We start from the raw sequence: 16,254 nt of genomic DNA, 5'->3' as shown, positions 1-16,254 counted from the left end.
TTTGAACACCCTAAGAAAGGTCATCTGGGATTTTTTGCAGTGGTTGACCATTTCAAAATGGTTTCAAGCTCGCAGAAGTACAATGTTTAACCCAAAGTACGTTTGGGAAAAGATGAAGAAGATATTGATGAAGATGATAATGACATTCTAAGATAAACCCCCATAAAACAATTAAATAACAGTTGAATAATGATGGAATAAAATTGAATAGTAGAAAGTTTGAATTAATTACTTTAACTACCCTGCCCTAGAGGATAAAATATCATGCAACATGCAATGTCATTCAGTTTACCCCCCTAAGTTACAATCCCTAAGTTCTGACATTGTATTTTTCCTCATTTTCCCTATAATATCCGCATCTAATAAAAACTAAAGAAATCTAAAGCAATTAGTCAAGCCCAAAACCAGATTGTAAGGTACTTTGATGAATCCACAACCAAAAAATTCAAATTGTAAAATAAATAAATAAACCAAATCAAAATCAAACAAAATCTCCAAATCAACAAAAATCTCCATGTATTTAGAAAAGAAACCAAAATACTAAACTAGTATGCTAGCAGAACAATTTATGCAAATAATATATATAATAAAAATTTATACAATGTATGCAAATAATGTATATAAAAAAATTTATTAGATACATGGGTACTAAGGTATCTTAAATGCCCTGCCCTGCATAAGAGATATATGATCATTCAAGTAATCATCATAATGTCCTGCCCTACTATAAGAGATGAGAGGTATTTTCTCATTCATTGGAAAATTCGAGAAAAACCCTAATTCATATAATCATCATAATGTGGTGACCAGACCAAATATTAGTCAAGCCCAAAACCAGATTGTAAGCTACAAAGATGAATCCACAATCAAATAATTCAAATTGCAAATTACTCAAATAAACCGAAACAAAATCATTCAAAATCTAAAAAAAAAAAAAACAGATCAATTCAACAATCCAAAAGCATATAAAATAATGTCATAGTCAATCCAAGCAACCAAAAGCATAATCAAAGTAAACACAGTTCATTAGGACAATGCCAACCCACCCTCGAACAAAACCAAGAAAAGATAATAACAACCCCGCAACAGAAATCCACAAGCATTCATCAATAACCCAACCAATCCAATATGATAATAACAACCCCCCAACAGAAACCCACGCACCCACAAAAAATAACCCAACCAGAATCATGACAACACTAAATCAAAACCCCAACACCCACAAAAATAACCCAACAAAAACCCACGCACCCACATTGCACAAACAATAACCAAACAAAAACCCACGCACCCACAAACAATAACCCAACAGAAACCCACGCACCCACAAATAATCATGACAACACTAAATCGAAGAAAACCTACATAGAAGAACCTCAAAGGATTAACAGAGGGAGAGAAGAGAGAGATGCACTACCTTGTTAGTCTTGGACCATGAAAATGGAAACCATGACAGAGAAGAGAGAAGACAGAGGGATGCGGGAAGAGGAAATCTAGATTAGGGTTACGACGCCGAGAAGAGAGAGATGAGACCGCGACAAAGAAGAGAAAAGATAGAGGGACGCGGGAAAAGGAAAAAAAAAATTGGGCAATTAGGGTTACAACATGGAGAAGAGAGGGATGAGAGAAGAGAGAAGACAGAGGGATGCGGGAAAAATTGAATGCGAGAGATAGATTTTAGCCGAAACAAAACGGTGTCGTTTTTATTTTGATGCCACATAGGCCGCAACGAGGATATAAGCCAGTTGCATCTAGACTTTTCCATAAACAAAATCATCTGGGAAATAAAAGGCTACAAAAATAACAACAATAATCCAAGGCCAACGGTGAACTTCAAGCCAAATGGAGAACCCAATTTCTAGGTTGCACCATAATCGGTTCCTCCCTCATTCTGAGCTACCAGAGTACTAGATGAACCATTGAAGGAGGATTGGCTCCGTACAGCTCCTGAATTCCCAATATATCATCATTGGCAAGTTCCACCTTCCTCGTCTGAGACAAAATCGTCAAGTACATGATCGCATTCTCCACCGAGGAGTGGCCCAGCCCTAGAATATGCCCAATCTCATGCACAGCCACCAACATGAGGTCTACTACCGACATCGACGTGGGCTAGTGTCCCAAGCAAACCGTCAAATGTCTCTTTGTCCCCATGGTCACCCACAAAGAACACAATCTAGATGTTGGCGTCATTGAACGACTCTGTCTGCATGAATGTTAGTGCCGTCACCATAGCCCACCGGTTGAAGGCCCTAGAGAACACACTCTTGACGTCGTTTGAGAGCTAACTTTCTGGCAGGAACGCATAGGTCAGGTTTTGCTTGCATTTAGGCCATCGTGGTGTGCTAGGGAAAAAGTTGTAATGAGAGACGGTCTGGAAGTGCATGCCGTTAGACGATGACATCATTTTCCCAGAGTTCGTGGTCGGGGAGCCATTGATGATATCAGGGACACCGCATATAGACAGCACGATTGTTGTGCCTCAAACTTGTCCAAGAATCATACAAGACGATAAAGAGATAATATTTAAGTGGTTTGGCAACTTGCCTATGTCCACTGAAGCAAAGACTCAATATTTTCAATGTGTTTGTACAAAATTACAAACACTCATAAACAAGGTCTCTATCTCTCAAAAGGCTCTCTGTTCTGGGTTTCCCTAGAACCTATATTTCACCCACAGCCCTTTGCCTTGATTGGTCACCTCAGTGAGGATCCCTTACATTTTGCCTCTTCCTGATCGCTCACCTTAGTGAGGATGGGTTACACCATTGCAAAATGTCTCCTTTTATAGGAGAAGCCTACCTAACATAGCCACCATTGTTGACAAACATGGAAAAATTTCTAGTAGCTATTCTTGACTGTTGAGGGGCTGCTTCAGCCATCTAGGAATAGTGGAAAGCTTCTCTTGGTGGGTGGGAGGCTGCATATTCACATTGGCATTTCACACTTGGGAGTTTCCAACAATCATCCCCTCCACGCAAGTGTGCCAAACTAAGATGTTACAAACGATTGCATCCTACAAATGATTGCACTCCCTCATTGGAATGCTTGTTAGCCATGAGAGATTTCCGCTATCAACTGCATGTTAAAGTGCGTCTTCAAATGGATGTCCATATGCCTCTCCAAATGCATCTTCAAATGCATCAGCATTGTCTACATCCACAGAGCTTGCAAGGGATTTTCTTCAGAGGAGATTTATAAGTGCTTTACTGCACAATCTCAACTCCCTAGGATTCTTCTGTCGCTCGAGTCCATTAGCCCACACTCATGCACACCTTGAACAAACTGAGTTTCGCTCAAGCCATAGCTGAGCAAACAATCTACCTGGTGCCTTTACAGCTTTCAAACTAGGCTCTATAATCCTACAACCACATCAATTTCCAACTTGAAGACTGGTTCTCAACATGCGAGCCTCTATCTCCAGCATGATCCCTTATTATCTATGAAGTTTTACATCTCATGTCTTCAAGTTAGAAGACTAACTAAAGTGATGCATAACTTTAGTTCATCACATACAGTGCCCTTAATCAACACATTTACATAAGGCAATACATCTCCCACTGCACTGGGAATCAATGGTCTCGCACAGACCTTGACACATATCAGAGAACATGTTCCTGAGGTCTCCTTCTCTGACCTAAGCGACTGACTCATCATCCTACTGTTGTCTTCAGTTGATGTACCCATCTTGTGTGCAATCTCTGACTTGCATAATCTCCATTCTTGTAAGATTTTTCTTCATAGCATAGTTCACTATCTTCATTCAGTAGGATATAGTTTAAGATAGTAACCACCATGGAGGTTTGATCGTCTTGGTAGTTATGTGATCATCAACTTTAGGTGTAGACATCGTTGGAACATCTGACATTCTATTCCCATCTCTCACACCTTTGCTTCATGTCATGGTCTAAGAAAATTTCTTCAGGTTTAGATGAGGAAAATTAAAATTGACTTCCTTTTACTTCCTCATCTAATTCACACGACAATTACCATGAGCCAAGACCAATGAATCATTCATGACCTTCCAAGCCTTTTTTTTTTTTGGAGAAAACACTACTGAATGGTTGTTGTCTTTAAACTGTCTTTAACAGCATTGTGTACTGCAAGAAATACGACATCATGTATTTCATCAGTCACCATATTCACAGCATCATTCTCAATTTTCTTCTAATTTTAGCAGTCTCTTGTGGCCTGTCTTGCTATAATTCCTAGCACGTTATCTATTGTCCAGATCTTGACTTGCCTCTGCCCTTATTCCTGGACTTTAACTAATCCAAACTTCTGCTCTGATTATCAACATTCAGGACCAACAAACTCGAGATCTTGCCAGAATCTCTTCTGCGCACCTCCTCATCTAGGATAAGATCTCATACATTATGAAACTTCAACTTTGACTTATTTGCAGAATTACTCATAGTCATTCTCATCACCTCCCAACTTTTTTACCACAACGCCAAATACTATTGGGCAACAAAAGTACATTCTGCCTTTTTTTAAGTTGAACAATTTCTTCATCAGCACTTTATTATTTACAACTGGCTTTTCAAAGAAAGCAACAATGAGATCCGTTGCAGTTCTCTTCTTAATAACATTATACTCCATGAGTTGTATGACTCCCAAAACCTTCCGATATAACAAGTTAATGAGTATCATCTAATGATCTGAAGTTTGTTCGTCAAACTTCACGATCCCAACTGGCTTAAATCAAGCCCAAAAGAATTGAGTCTGGCTGAATTGGACTCCAACTGGCTGATATCAAGCCCAAAATAAATGAGTCTGTCACGACTCCAACTGGCTACGATTAAGCCTAAAACAAATAAGTCTTGCATGACTCCAATTGGCTGAGATCAAGCCCAAAACATATGAGTCCTACACAACTTCAACTGGCATAGATCAAGCCCAAAATGATCTATAACTTATGGATGGTTCAGATCGAAAGTATCAATGGAGAATCTCAATATTCCCAACGTATAGATGAGTCTGAAATGATCCAAATAGTTTGTCAACACTATTTGATCATCGCAATTAGACTCCAAAGGGCATAGATTAAGCTCAAAATGATCTGCAACTTATAGATGGTTCAGATCAAAAGTATCAATGGCAAATCTCAACATTCACACCATACAGATGAGTCCGGAATGATCAAAATAGATTGTTAGCAATATTTGATCGTTGAAATCGAACTCCCAATGGCTTAGATCAAACCCAAAATGATCTGCAACTTATGGACGGTTCATATCGAAAGTACCGATGGTGAATCTTAACATTCTCACCATACAGATGAGTCTAGAATTATCCAAATAGTTTGTCAGTACTATTTGATGATCGCAATTGGATTCCAAATGGCTTAGATCAAGCCCAACAAGGATCTGGAATTTGAACAATCCATATTGATAGTATGAATGGTGAATCTCAACATTCCCACTGTATGGATGAGTTCAGAATGATCCAAATAGTTGAAAAGTACTATTTGATCGTTGTAATTGGACTCCAAATGGCTTAGATCAAGCCCATAAATGATCTAAAATTTTAACGGTCCTGATCGTTTGGCATGTGTGTTACACACATTGAGCTGTGCGTCTGGGCGCTTGAGGCGCGTGTGTATCACGTGCCGAGTCTTCCTAGGAAGCGTAGGGTGTGCCTCTCACGCGTCTTCAACTTTCGATGCGCGTGTGGGCGCATGAGACCGTGTCTTCACGCGTCTTCTTCCTCCGCCATGAGTGGGGGCACGTGGGCACGTGTTACCCACTCGTCTTCTTCCTTTGGTGTGATTGAAGCCCATCTGTGTGCTCTCTGACTTCTAGGGGCATGTACAGGCTCCTTTGAGTTTTTAATGCCGTTTGCAGCAATGGATTCATCTTGACGCGAGGAACGTCCTTGTGTAATCAAAAGTTGCTTTCAATCAATTTGGTTTTTTTGGACAGCATGAAACCAAAGCTCTGATACCAATTGTTGCGCCTCAAACCTGTCTAAGAATCACACAAGACGATAGAAAGACAATATGTAAGTGGTTCGGCAACTTGCCTACATCCACTGAAGCAGAAATTCAGTATTTTCAATGTGTTTGTACAAAATTACAAACACTCATAAACAAGCTCTCTATCTCTCAAAAAACCTTATGTTCTGGGTTTCTCCAGAATCTATATTTCTCCCACAGCCCTCTACCTTGATCACTCACCTTAGTGATGATCCCTTACATCTTGCCTCTTTCTGATCGCTCATCTTAGTGAGGATTGTTTAAACCATTGCAAAATGTCTCATTTTATAGGAGAAGCTACCTAACGTTATATATAGATGAATTACAATTAAATCTTAGGAAGCCAAACAAAAGGCTTCGTCTGAATAATTCATTTATTAGTTAAAGCTGTTAGCTGGCAATTAAGTTAGTTATTCTACAAGTATAGATGTCAATAATTAATTGGTTATGTTAGTGTATAAATACAGGACCTTTTGTATAGAGATGTAATTCAATTCAACAAATGAGAAGTAACGATACAGTTTGCTTACCTGAAACCCTCTATTTTTCCCGATTCTACAATTTTACATGGATACTCTTCCGCATACTCTCGTGATCGTTCTTGATTTTTGTTCTTCTTCTATGGCAAATCATTCTGATAGTTCTACTGAAAATTCTTTCTATAATTCTGATAGTGCTTCTATGGTAGCAGCTACTTCTAGGATGAATTTCTCTGACGATCCATCAAGCTGTTATTATCTACACCCTTCTAATAATCCTGGTGCACTTCTCGTATCTGAAATTTTCACTGGTGAGAATTACATTGCATGGAGCCGATTGATGTCAATTGCTCTTACAGTGAAGAATAAAATTGCCTTTGTTGATAGATCTTTGATGCAACCTACTGATGGTGATGCTTGTCTCTCTGTTGTGTGGCTAAAAGCCAACAATCTTGTTCTATCCTGACTGATGAATTCTATTGCCAAGGAAATCCGTGGAAGCCTTCTATATTTCACAAATGCCTTTTATATCTGGGAAGAACTCAAAACCAGATATCTTAGGAGTGATGGTCCAAGGGTGTTTATTTTGAAAAAGTCTCTCAGCTCCATTTCTCAGGGCTTGAAATCTGTCACTGAATACTTCAGTGAATTCAAGACTCTATGGGACGAATATATCAGTTATTGTCAAATTCCCAATTGCAAATGTGGAAATCTTGACAAATGCTCGTGCAATATCCTAAAGAATCTCACTGATCGACAATAATCAGATTATGTGATGAAGTTTTTGGTTGGTCTTCATGATTCTTACTCAACAATCAGAAGTCAATTGTTGTTGCAATCCCCTTTGCCATCCATGAGTAGTGTATTCTCCTTACTTCTCCAAGAAGAAAGCCAAAGGTATTTAACTAATGCAATTGGCATTCCAACTAATTCACATGCAATGATTGCTACACAATCATCAAAACCAGCACCAAACAACAATCGACTGACAAAGCAAAAGGGAAGATCAGATCTAGTTTGTTCTAATTGTGGCTACTCTGGTCATCTTGCTGACAAATGCTTCCAGTTGATTGGATATCCACATGGATGGAAGATACCGAAACGAAAAAGATCCATATCTACACCAATGTAGCTTCGAATTTCCAAAGATTGCCCACTGCAAATAATACTTCAGTTTTGGAGCAAAATTCAAGTAATTCCAACATTTTTTTCTCTCAAGAGAAAATTCAAAATCTGCTAACCCTAGCAAACAGTATCTCAAACTTGAACAAAAACACCAATGCATCTACTAATGTTGTTTCTACCTCAGGTAAATTCTCTTCCTACAACATAGCCTCAGTATCAAAGAATCAATTTACTTGGATTCTTGATACTAGAGCAACAGATTATATGATATGTTCTCCTCTCCTTGTTGATTCTATTGTTTTGCCCAAATTCACTTCTAATAGTCATTTACCAAATGATCAAACAGTTCCTATCATTTCTATTGGTTCTGTCAAGTTTTCACCTGATATAATTCTGCATAATGCTTTGTATGTTCCATCTTTCAATATTAATCTTGTATCAGCATCAAGATTAACTAATGACAATTCAATTGGATTATTTTTTCTTCAATCCAAATGTATTTTATAGGATCTCAGCAAATGGAGGATGATTGGGTTTGTTGAAGTTCAATTTGGTCTATACCATCTTCAAAACATTTCTGCTCAAGCTAATAATGAATGTATTCTTTAGCTCTTTCATCTTCTACTTTTATTGTTGAAACTTGTAATGTCAATTCTGATATATGGCATTTTCGCTTAGGCCATCTTCCTTCTGCAAAGATACAATTCATAAGCAATTTTAGATTCTTTAGTAAAAACTGTTCAAAATAATGTTTGTGAGATCTATCCACTAGCAAAACAGAAGAAATTACCCTTTCATGTTTCAAGCAGTCAATCGAATAAAGCATTCCAATTAGTTCATGTTGACATTTGGGGTCTATTTTCCATTCCATCTTATTTTGATTATCAATATTTTTTGACAATTGTTCATGACTATACTTGATTCACTTGGTTATTCCTAATGAAAACCAAATCAAAAACTCGATTCAACATTAAGAACTTCTTGTCTTATGTTCAGACTCATTTCAATACTAATGTTCAAACTCTTAGATCAGATAACGACCAAGAGTTTAATATGCCAACTTTTTATCAAGAGCATGGCATTATACATCAACTATCATGTATTGAAACACCTGAACAAAGCGGAAGGGTTGAAAGAAAACACTAACACTTGTTGAATGTGGCCAGATCTCTTATGTTTCAATCTAAATTGCCTTTATCCTATTGGACAAATTGTGTGTTAACTGCTACACATCTGATCAATCAAACTCCATCGGTTATACTAAACAACCAAATACCATATTCTCTTCTATTCCAGAAACCAGCAAATTATAATCACTTGAAAGTTTTTGATTGTTTTTGTTTTGCTAGCATAATCACAAATAACCGAGGAAAATTTCAACCTATAGCCACAAAATGTCTCTTTCTTGGTTATCCACCTAACATCAAAGGATACAAACTACTCAATCTCCTTAATCTTAAAACCTTTGCATCTAGAAATGTAGTTTTCTATGAATCCATTTTTCCTTCCATTCCAAATACAGTTCATACACCACTTGTATTTCCAAATTTTCCTCAAATCTATGACTCCATACCTAATATCTCATTTTCTAATATTTGTGTTCCTAATGCTTCAGTTCCTGATTCTTCAATCCCTAACACTTCAGAAGACCAAATAAATACCAACAACAATATTCTTAGAAGATCTGAAAGAGTTAAGCATTTTCCTACATATCTGCAAAACTATTATTGTGGTAACTTGACCAAGATCACTTCAGCATCTCAAGCACCTTCAAGCTGTCATTCTGCTGGTAAGCCTTACTGCATCTCATCTTTCTTATCTAATTCAAAATTATCAGCCAAACATAAAGCCTTTGTTTTTGCCATTTTATCTACCTTTGAACCCAAAACCTACAAACAAGCTAGCTCTATTCCACACTGGAAAAATGCCATGGCAGAAGAGATTAAAGCTCTTGAGCATAATAAAACTTGGGATCTTGCAATTTTGCCTCCAAACAAAACTGCCATAGGATGTAAGTGGGTATACCGAGTGAAATTTAATGCAAATGGTGATGTAGAGAGGTATAAGGCAAGGCTAGTAGACAAGGGGCTATACTCAACAAGAGGGGCTTGATTTCTTTCATACATATTATCCTGTTGCCAAGATGACAATAGTCCGAGTTTTACTTGATATTGCTGCCATTAAATAATGGCATTTACATCAACCTGATGTAAATAATGCATTCGTGCATGGAGATCTATATGAGGAGGTTTATATGCAATTACCACCATGATTCTCTACTGCAAATGATCTTCGGGTCTGTAAACTCAATAAGAGTTTATATGGCTTAAAACAAGCCTCAAGACAGTGGTTTTCAAAACTGTCTTCATCTCTACCCAGTCTTGGTTTCTGCCAAGGAAAATCAGATTCAAGTCTTTTTATCAAACAGACTTCAACTAGCTTCATGGCCCTATTGATTTATGTTGATGACATTATAATAGCTTCTGATAATCTTGAAGAAATAGCTATTGTGAAGAAGTTTCTCCATGATAGATTTACTATAAAAGATTTGGGTGAGTTTAAATATTTCTTAGGCATTAAGGTTGCCTCTATGCCAAAGAAAATATGCTCTGGATATCTTAGAAAGCAGTGGTTTTTTCTGGCTCCAAACCAATTGCCTTCCCCGTGGAATCCAATTTTAAACTCACAACAAATGATTCAAGTCCATTACTACCTAATCCAGCTTCATAGGCAGACTTTTATACCTTACAATAACAAGACCAGACATAGCATATGCAATACAAGCTCTCAGCCAATTTATGTCTAGCCCTCATACAATGCATCTCCAAGCAGCAGCAGAGAGTCATTCAATACTTGAAGGCTACACCAGGTCAAGGTATCTTCTTATCTGCAACATCTACTTTGCACCTAAAGGCTTACTCTAACAGTGATTGGGGCAGTTGTTTGGATGCTAGAAGAAGTGTTACTGGATTTACAATCTTCATTGGAGATTCACTCGTCTCATGGAAATCCAAGAAGCAACCAACAGTAAGCAAGTCATTAGCCACCACCACTTGTGAATTGCAATGGCTGGTCTATCTATTAGCTGATTTGAATATAAAACATTCTCAAGCTGCATTGTTTTATACTGATAGCAAACCTGCCTTTGAAATAGCTTCAAACCCAGTCCATCATGAACGAATAAAGCACATAAAATTAGATTGCCATCTGGTCAAAGAAAAGCCACAAGAGGGTTGGATCAATATCATTCATATTCCTTCAAAACACCAACTAGCAGACCTCTTAACTAAACCCCTCAGTTCATTAAATTTTCATTATCTGATTGGCAAGATGGGAATGATAAAAATTCATTCTCATATTGAGGAGGTGTTGGAGTATTCAAAGTTACATAGATGAATTACAATTAAAATCTTAGGAAGCCAAACAGCAAGCTTCGTCTGAATAATTCATCTATTAGTTAAAGTTGTTAGATGGCAATTAAGTTAGTTATTCTATAGGTACATATATCAATAACTAATTGGTCATGTTACTATATAAATACAGGACCTTTGTATAGAGATGTAATTCAGTTCAACAGATGAGAAGTAACAATACAGTTTGCTTACCTGAAATCCTCTGTTTTTCCCGATTCTACAATTTTACAAACGTAGCCACCATTGTTGACAAACATGAGAAAATTTTCAGTAGCTATCATTAACTGTTGAGGAGCTGCTGCAGCCATCTAGGACTAGTGAAAAACTTCTCTTGGTGGGTGGGAGGCTGCATGTTCACATGGGCATTTCACACTTGGGGGATTTATAACAACGATCTGTTGGATGGTCTGTGGGTTGAGCTCTCCCGTGACATTCAGGTTGAAGTTTTTCTGGTAGGTCTCGATGGTGGCTTGGAAAGCGTTGTCGAAGTAGTCATCAATGTAATTGGACGTGGAGTTGGTGATGTAACCGAAGTGTTGCAAGTAGTGCTTAAGCTTGGACAAGCCGTCAAATTTATCGTCTGCGTGGAAGTCGAAGAGGTTTCAGAAGAAGTCCCACAGGCCGTTTGTGGCATTTAACAATGGCAGTATCGATGTGATATTGAGGAAGAAATGAGCAGAAACCGTAGTCGATGAGAGCAGGAGCAAGATTGCAATGGTGAACAAGCATATTAATGTCATTGCTTGAATTGAATTAGGATAAAGGAAGTCAAAGATCATCAATGAATACCAAAAATGAATGGAGGATAGATTACATAAGAGAAGTCATGCTTATTAAGAGCTTGCTAAAGTCGGAGGTTGACGTTGAAGTGTTCTTCTTGAGGTTTTCATGATCAAGAGAAGGACATACGTGCATATTTATATTGCGTTGTGTACATTGAAAAGTTTGATGGGAAGCATGGCCGGTTTCGCGGTCGTTTTATGTACTTCGGCACGTTAACGTACATGGGTTCTAAATGGCGCCGTAGTAGGTAATATTAATACTGGTGCTAACCGACAACATTTTGAAATTATAATTTAGAGTTCCTTCCCACAATTCATTAATATTCCGAGGCGGAAAGAGGCTTGCTTGGAATTTTGAGTATTGCTCAAACAGTAACCAAACAGGCGGCTTTTGTAGTATGCTTTAGCGAACATCTCAATAAAATAAATTTATAAATTAACATATTTTCATGTAGTACATTAAATTATAATATTATTTTTATTAATTATAAAATAGCTAACGTACTTATCATATAAAATCATAATTATATTATTTTATAAATTTACTTTTATGATATATAGGGGTGTAAATTTTAACCTGAAAACTGGACCAGTTGTACCGGTTTTGGACCGGTCCGGTCCGGAACCGGTTTCATGAAATAGAAAACCGGTTGGAACCGGTCCGGTTTCGGTTCCGGTCATTTCTAGACCGGACCGGTACTATTTAATATATTTGTATTTATTTATTTAATGTTATAAATTATATATAATTTTTATATATAATATATAATAATATAAATTATAATTATATATAAGATAATGTTATTATAATTTATAAAATAAAAGTTTAATCTTAAATATGAAAATTTAATTGATCATATGCTTTAAATATATAATATTATAAATATATATTATTTATTAATAACATTTTATCATAGATTCATAAGAAGTAAAAATGGAAAAAGAAAGAAAATCACTCAAATATTATTACTATATTTTGATGGCCTTATACACTTAAAACTTTTTATATTTTTTCTAATAAGTACATAAAACATTAGTAGATAAATATAAATTATATATATTAGCATATAATTTATATACAGCTATACTAAAGATATACTAATAGCATAATTTTTTTACATAGCAGATTTTTTTTTTACATAGCAGTTTTTTTTTACATAGCAACTTTTTTTTACATAGCAGTTTTTTTTTATAGCAGAATTTTTTGACATAACAGTTCTTTTTTTAAACAGATTTTTTTATGATAAATATATATTTTATTAAAACCGAAAAACCGGACCGAACTTGACCGGAACCGATAAAATCGGAGTACCGATTTTGGAGAGTAATCGGTACGTAATCGGTTTTAAAAATGTAAAATCGGTACCTATCGGTTCGGACCTAGATTTTGTCCAAAATGAGACCAAACCGGACCGATTACACCCCTAATGATATCTCTTTATCATGATAGCATTTCACGATATCGCATGTATTTTCTTGAATATTGGTTTGCAGTCCTATATTCCATTCAATTTAGGGATGAGATTTATAAGGCTGCCACAGATCCGAATACAGGAGGCTCAAAGTTAAAGACAGGTACATAAAAGACATCTAATAGACTCATTCAGAACCCTTTTCTTGTGTTTTTCTTTGTTCTATTAAATTGGTTTGTTAATTTCCCCTTAATTAAAATATAATTAAAGGTAAGTAGGCCGTAGCCAGCCAGGAAAGCATCATATCCTAATAAATTCCTTTAAAATTGTTAGTCCTCCATCGTTTCTTAAAATATAATATGCAAAAAAAGCTTTTGATAATAAATTGATCAAGATATAATATTATTTGTTAATATAAAACAACAAACTTTTATGCTTATTTCCGGTTTTAGTACTTTCCAATTTCGGCGGTATATTGCTTAATTATTTGAATTTTGGATCCACTGTCTTAACACGATCGAGTGATTCAAAAGAGTGATCTAATCTGTTACCGTAATTTGGATATATTGCACAAAGAAGCAGATAGAATTTATGTGCATGGAATAAAACAAAATTGGTAATATTGTAATGGATTGTTTATATATAATTAGTGGCTAAAAAATATCTTAAAGGAAATGATAATTGCAGTCGTAAGTTCGTATTCGCAAGTGTCCTAAAATCATTTTGAAAATAATAAATAAATATATAATCTAAATGGAAATGATTTAATTTTTTAATAGTAAACCACGCTCTTTTCCAAAGTAACTGCACGGTATTTACACACTCCACGACTATATGTAGCATTATTCTAGACACAAAATGATTTCATAAAAATAAATTTATAAATTGATATGACTTGATATAATAATATTTTATAATAAAAATAACTTTACAATATAAATAATAAATAAGAGAATTAGCTTTGATTTGAGCAAGTAGTGGATGATATCAAAGAACTACTTAAGAGAAGACAAGATTGGAAGGTTGCGTGGGTACCGAGAGTAGGAAATGGTATTGCACACCAGTTAACTAAGTTTAGCTTTAAATATAGCAATGAGATTGTAATGATCGAAGAAAGTCTTGAGTTTATTTTAGGTAATGCGTTGTTTGACAAACTTTGTAATTGATATATTATTATCAATAAGTAGTTCATTTCAAAAAGAAAAAAGAAAAGAAAAAGAAATTACTTGCTTATAATTAATTACATCGATCAGTACTACTTAACTTTGTGTTAATTATTTTTTATTTATTTCAATATATAAACTAATTGGGTACATTAATAGTGAAAATTTATGGGATTAATTACTTTATATACTTCAATATTACGATTTATTTCAAAATGCGCGCATTGCATGATGTTTCTCACTTTACTTGTATCAAATCCACCATAAATACATCATTTACTATATACGACTACATTTATTATTCACTTAGCACAAACATTTTATACATGCATTTTTTTTATAAATTGAGAGAATAAATTCAGGAGACAGTATCATTTTCCTTTTTTTATTCCTTCTGTTTGGTGAGAGGCACAAAAAGATCGGAGGGTGAGACGAGGTCGTCCAAATCCGACCAACCCAATGAATCATCTTAAAGAACAAAAATGGAGCGAATCAGTTGACTACATCAACAGGGAAAAAATTGTGGGCGACAATACTATGATGTTTGCTTATTTATTATAGGCATTAATGATACACCAACTATATTACAATTCAACTACTATTACATATTAAAATATTAATATTTTCTACTTTAATTTAAAATTTCTGCACTTGTAACAGTTTAAAGTAAATAAAATAATAATTTTTTTATACTAAGTTGTAAACAACTTGTAGTTTATATCATTTTCCATTTATCATTCGCATTTCAGATTACATTTTCATAGGGCAGGATTCAAATTGGGTGCTACGGTTTTCCAGTAAATTTTCTGCTATAAGACGGGAGGTTATCAATAAAATGTAGAGTCTCGTACGTCCACTTTAGTTAAAATGCAAAATAATAAACATGAGTGAGGCCTCATTTGGATAGTGAAATGATATTAGATGATGCATGAATATGTGAAATAATTTGTAAAATATTTGAATTAATATATATTATAGCATTTTGGAAAACGAAAGAAAAAATTGAATAAAAATATTAAAAAATTAAAATATTGTTTAGAATATAATTGTTATTTTAAGATTTGAAAAAATTGAATTATTTTTTATATTTTATTTGTAAGTTTGGAAAAATTGTAATGATTAGATAAAAAAAATTGAATGTTTGAAATAAAAAATTGTTTGTGTTTATGGTTGTTAGCGTCGTGTTTTGTATGCCTTTGTATCATATTATAGTGACTCGGGTCTTTAACGTTGAGTTTGCAAAATACAGAGAAGATGACGCTTGGGGAGGGTGGCTTTGGGACTAAGGAGCCTCCGATGCCTGGCTTGCCAGTAAAATGTTTCTTGGATATTTGTAAATAATTAACGAGAGCGTAATCGAACGAGCCAGAAAGCTTTCCTCATACTTAGGGATGGCTATTTATACCGATGCTTAAGGGGGACAGATCCTCTCTACTCCCATGAGGCCCTTGTCCTTATCATTGTTCTTTATTGTCAGTCTTACTAATGCGGCGTGCTTTTATGACAGCACCATCAATGCACACATGGTCTGAGCAAAACTACCATTAATGTGGTGGCTTCCTGACTAACTTTATCTCGAATTTTCTTTTTTGTCCGTCTGTTTTCTGGGGTAAGGGGATTGATGACTCCTCTTTTCTTAATTCCATTCTGCTAGGTTCAATTTCCAATAGAGGGATGCAGCTATGTAGTACCCTGGCAACTTGTCTGTAAGTAGGTATCTACCAATCAACCCAGATTATCGCGGGTCACTGCTTGAGCCTTTGTCTTCAACCGGTTGTTTGTGGGTCTTCAATAGTATTTGAAGAAAAATTCTATTCATAAGCCTCATACACCACACATTACTCTTTTTATTATTTTTTTTAATTTTTTTCTCTTACTAAATGTGTGGTATATGAATGATTAG

General features: G+C 35.5%; 1 protein-coding gene across 1 annotated transcript; it reads right to left on the bottom strand.

Moving 5' to 3' along the window:
* Nucleotides 1–1,858: 1,858 nt before the first annotated feature.
* Nucleotides 1,859–11,596, bottom strand: LOC122310166 (metalloendoproteinase 2-MMP; the record flags this gene model as incomplete). The annotated part of the gene is given in 4 exon segments (XM_043124044.1): nt 1,859–1,926; nt 1,929–2,107; nt 2,109–2,459; nt 11,367–11,596. Coding segments are annotated over 4 exon segments (828 nt in total), but the record flags the coding sequence as incomplete, so codon positions are not given.
* Nucleotides 11,597–16,254: the final 4,658 nt, after the last annotated feature.

This window comes from Carya illinoinensis, chromosome 5 (assembly GCF_018687715.1).
Source record: "Carya illinoinensis cultivar Pawnee chromosome 5, C.illinoinensisPawnee_v1, whole genome shotgun sequence".
Classification (NCBI taxonomy): Eukaryota; Viridiplantae; Streptophyta; class Magnoliopsida; order Fagales; family Juglandaceae; genus Carya; species Carya illinoinensis.
The sequence above is the reverse complement of the archived record's forward strand: the minus strand, read 5'-3'. Positions and strand labels throughout refer to the sequence as shown.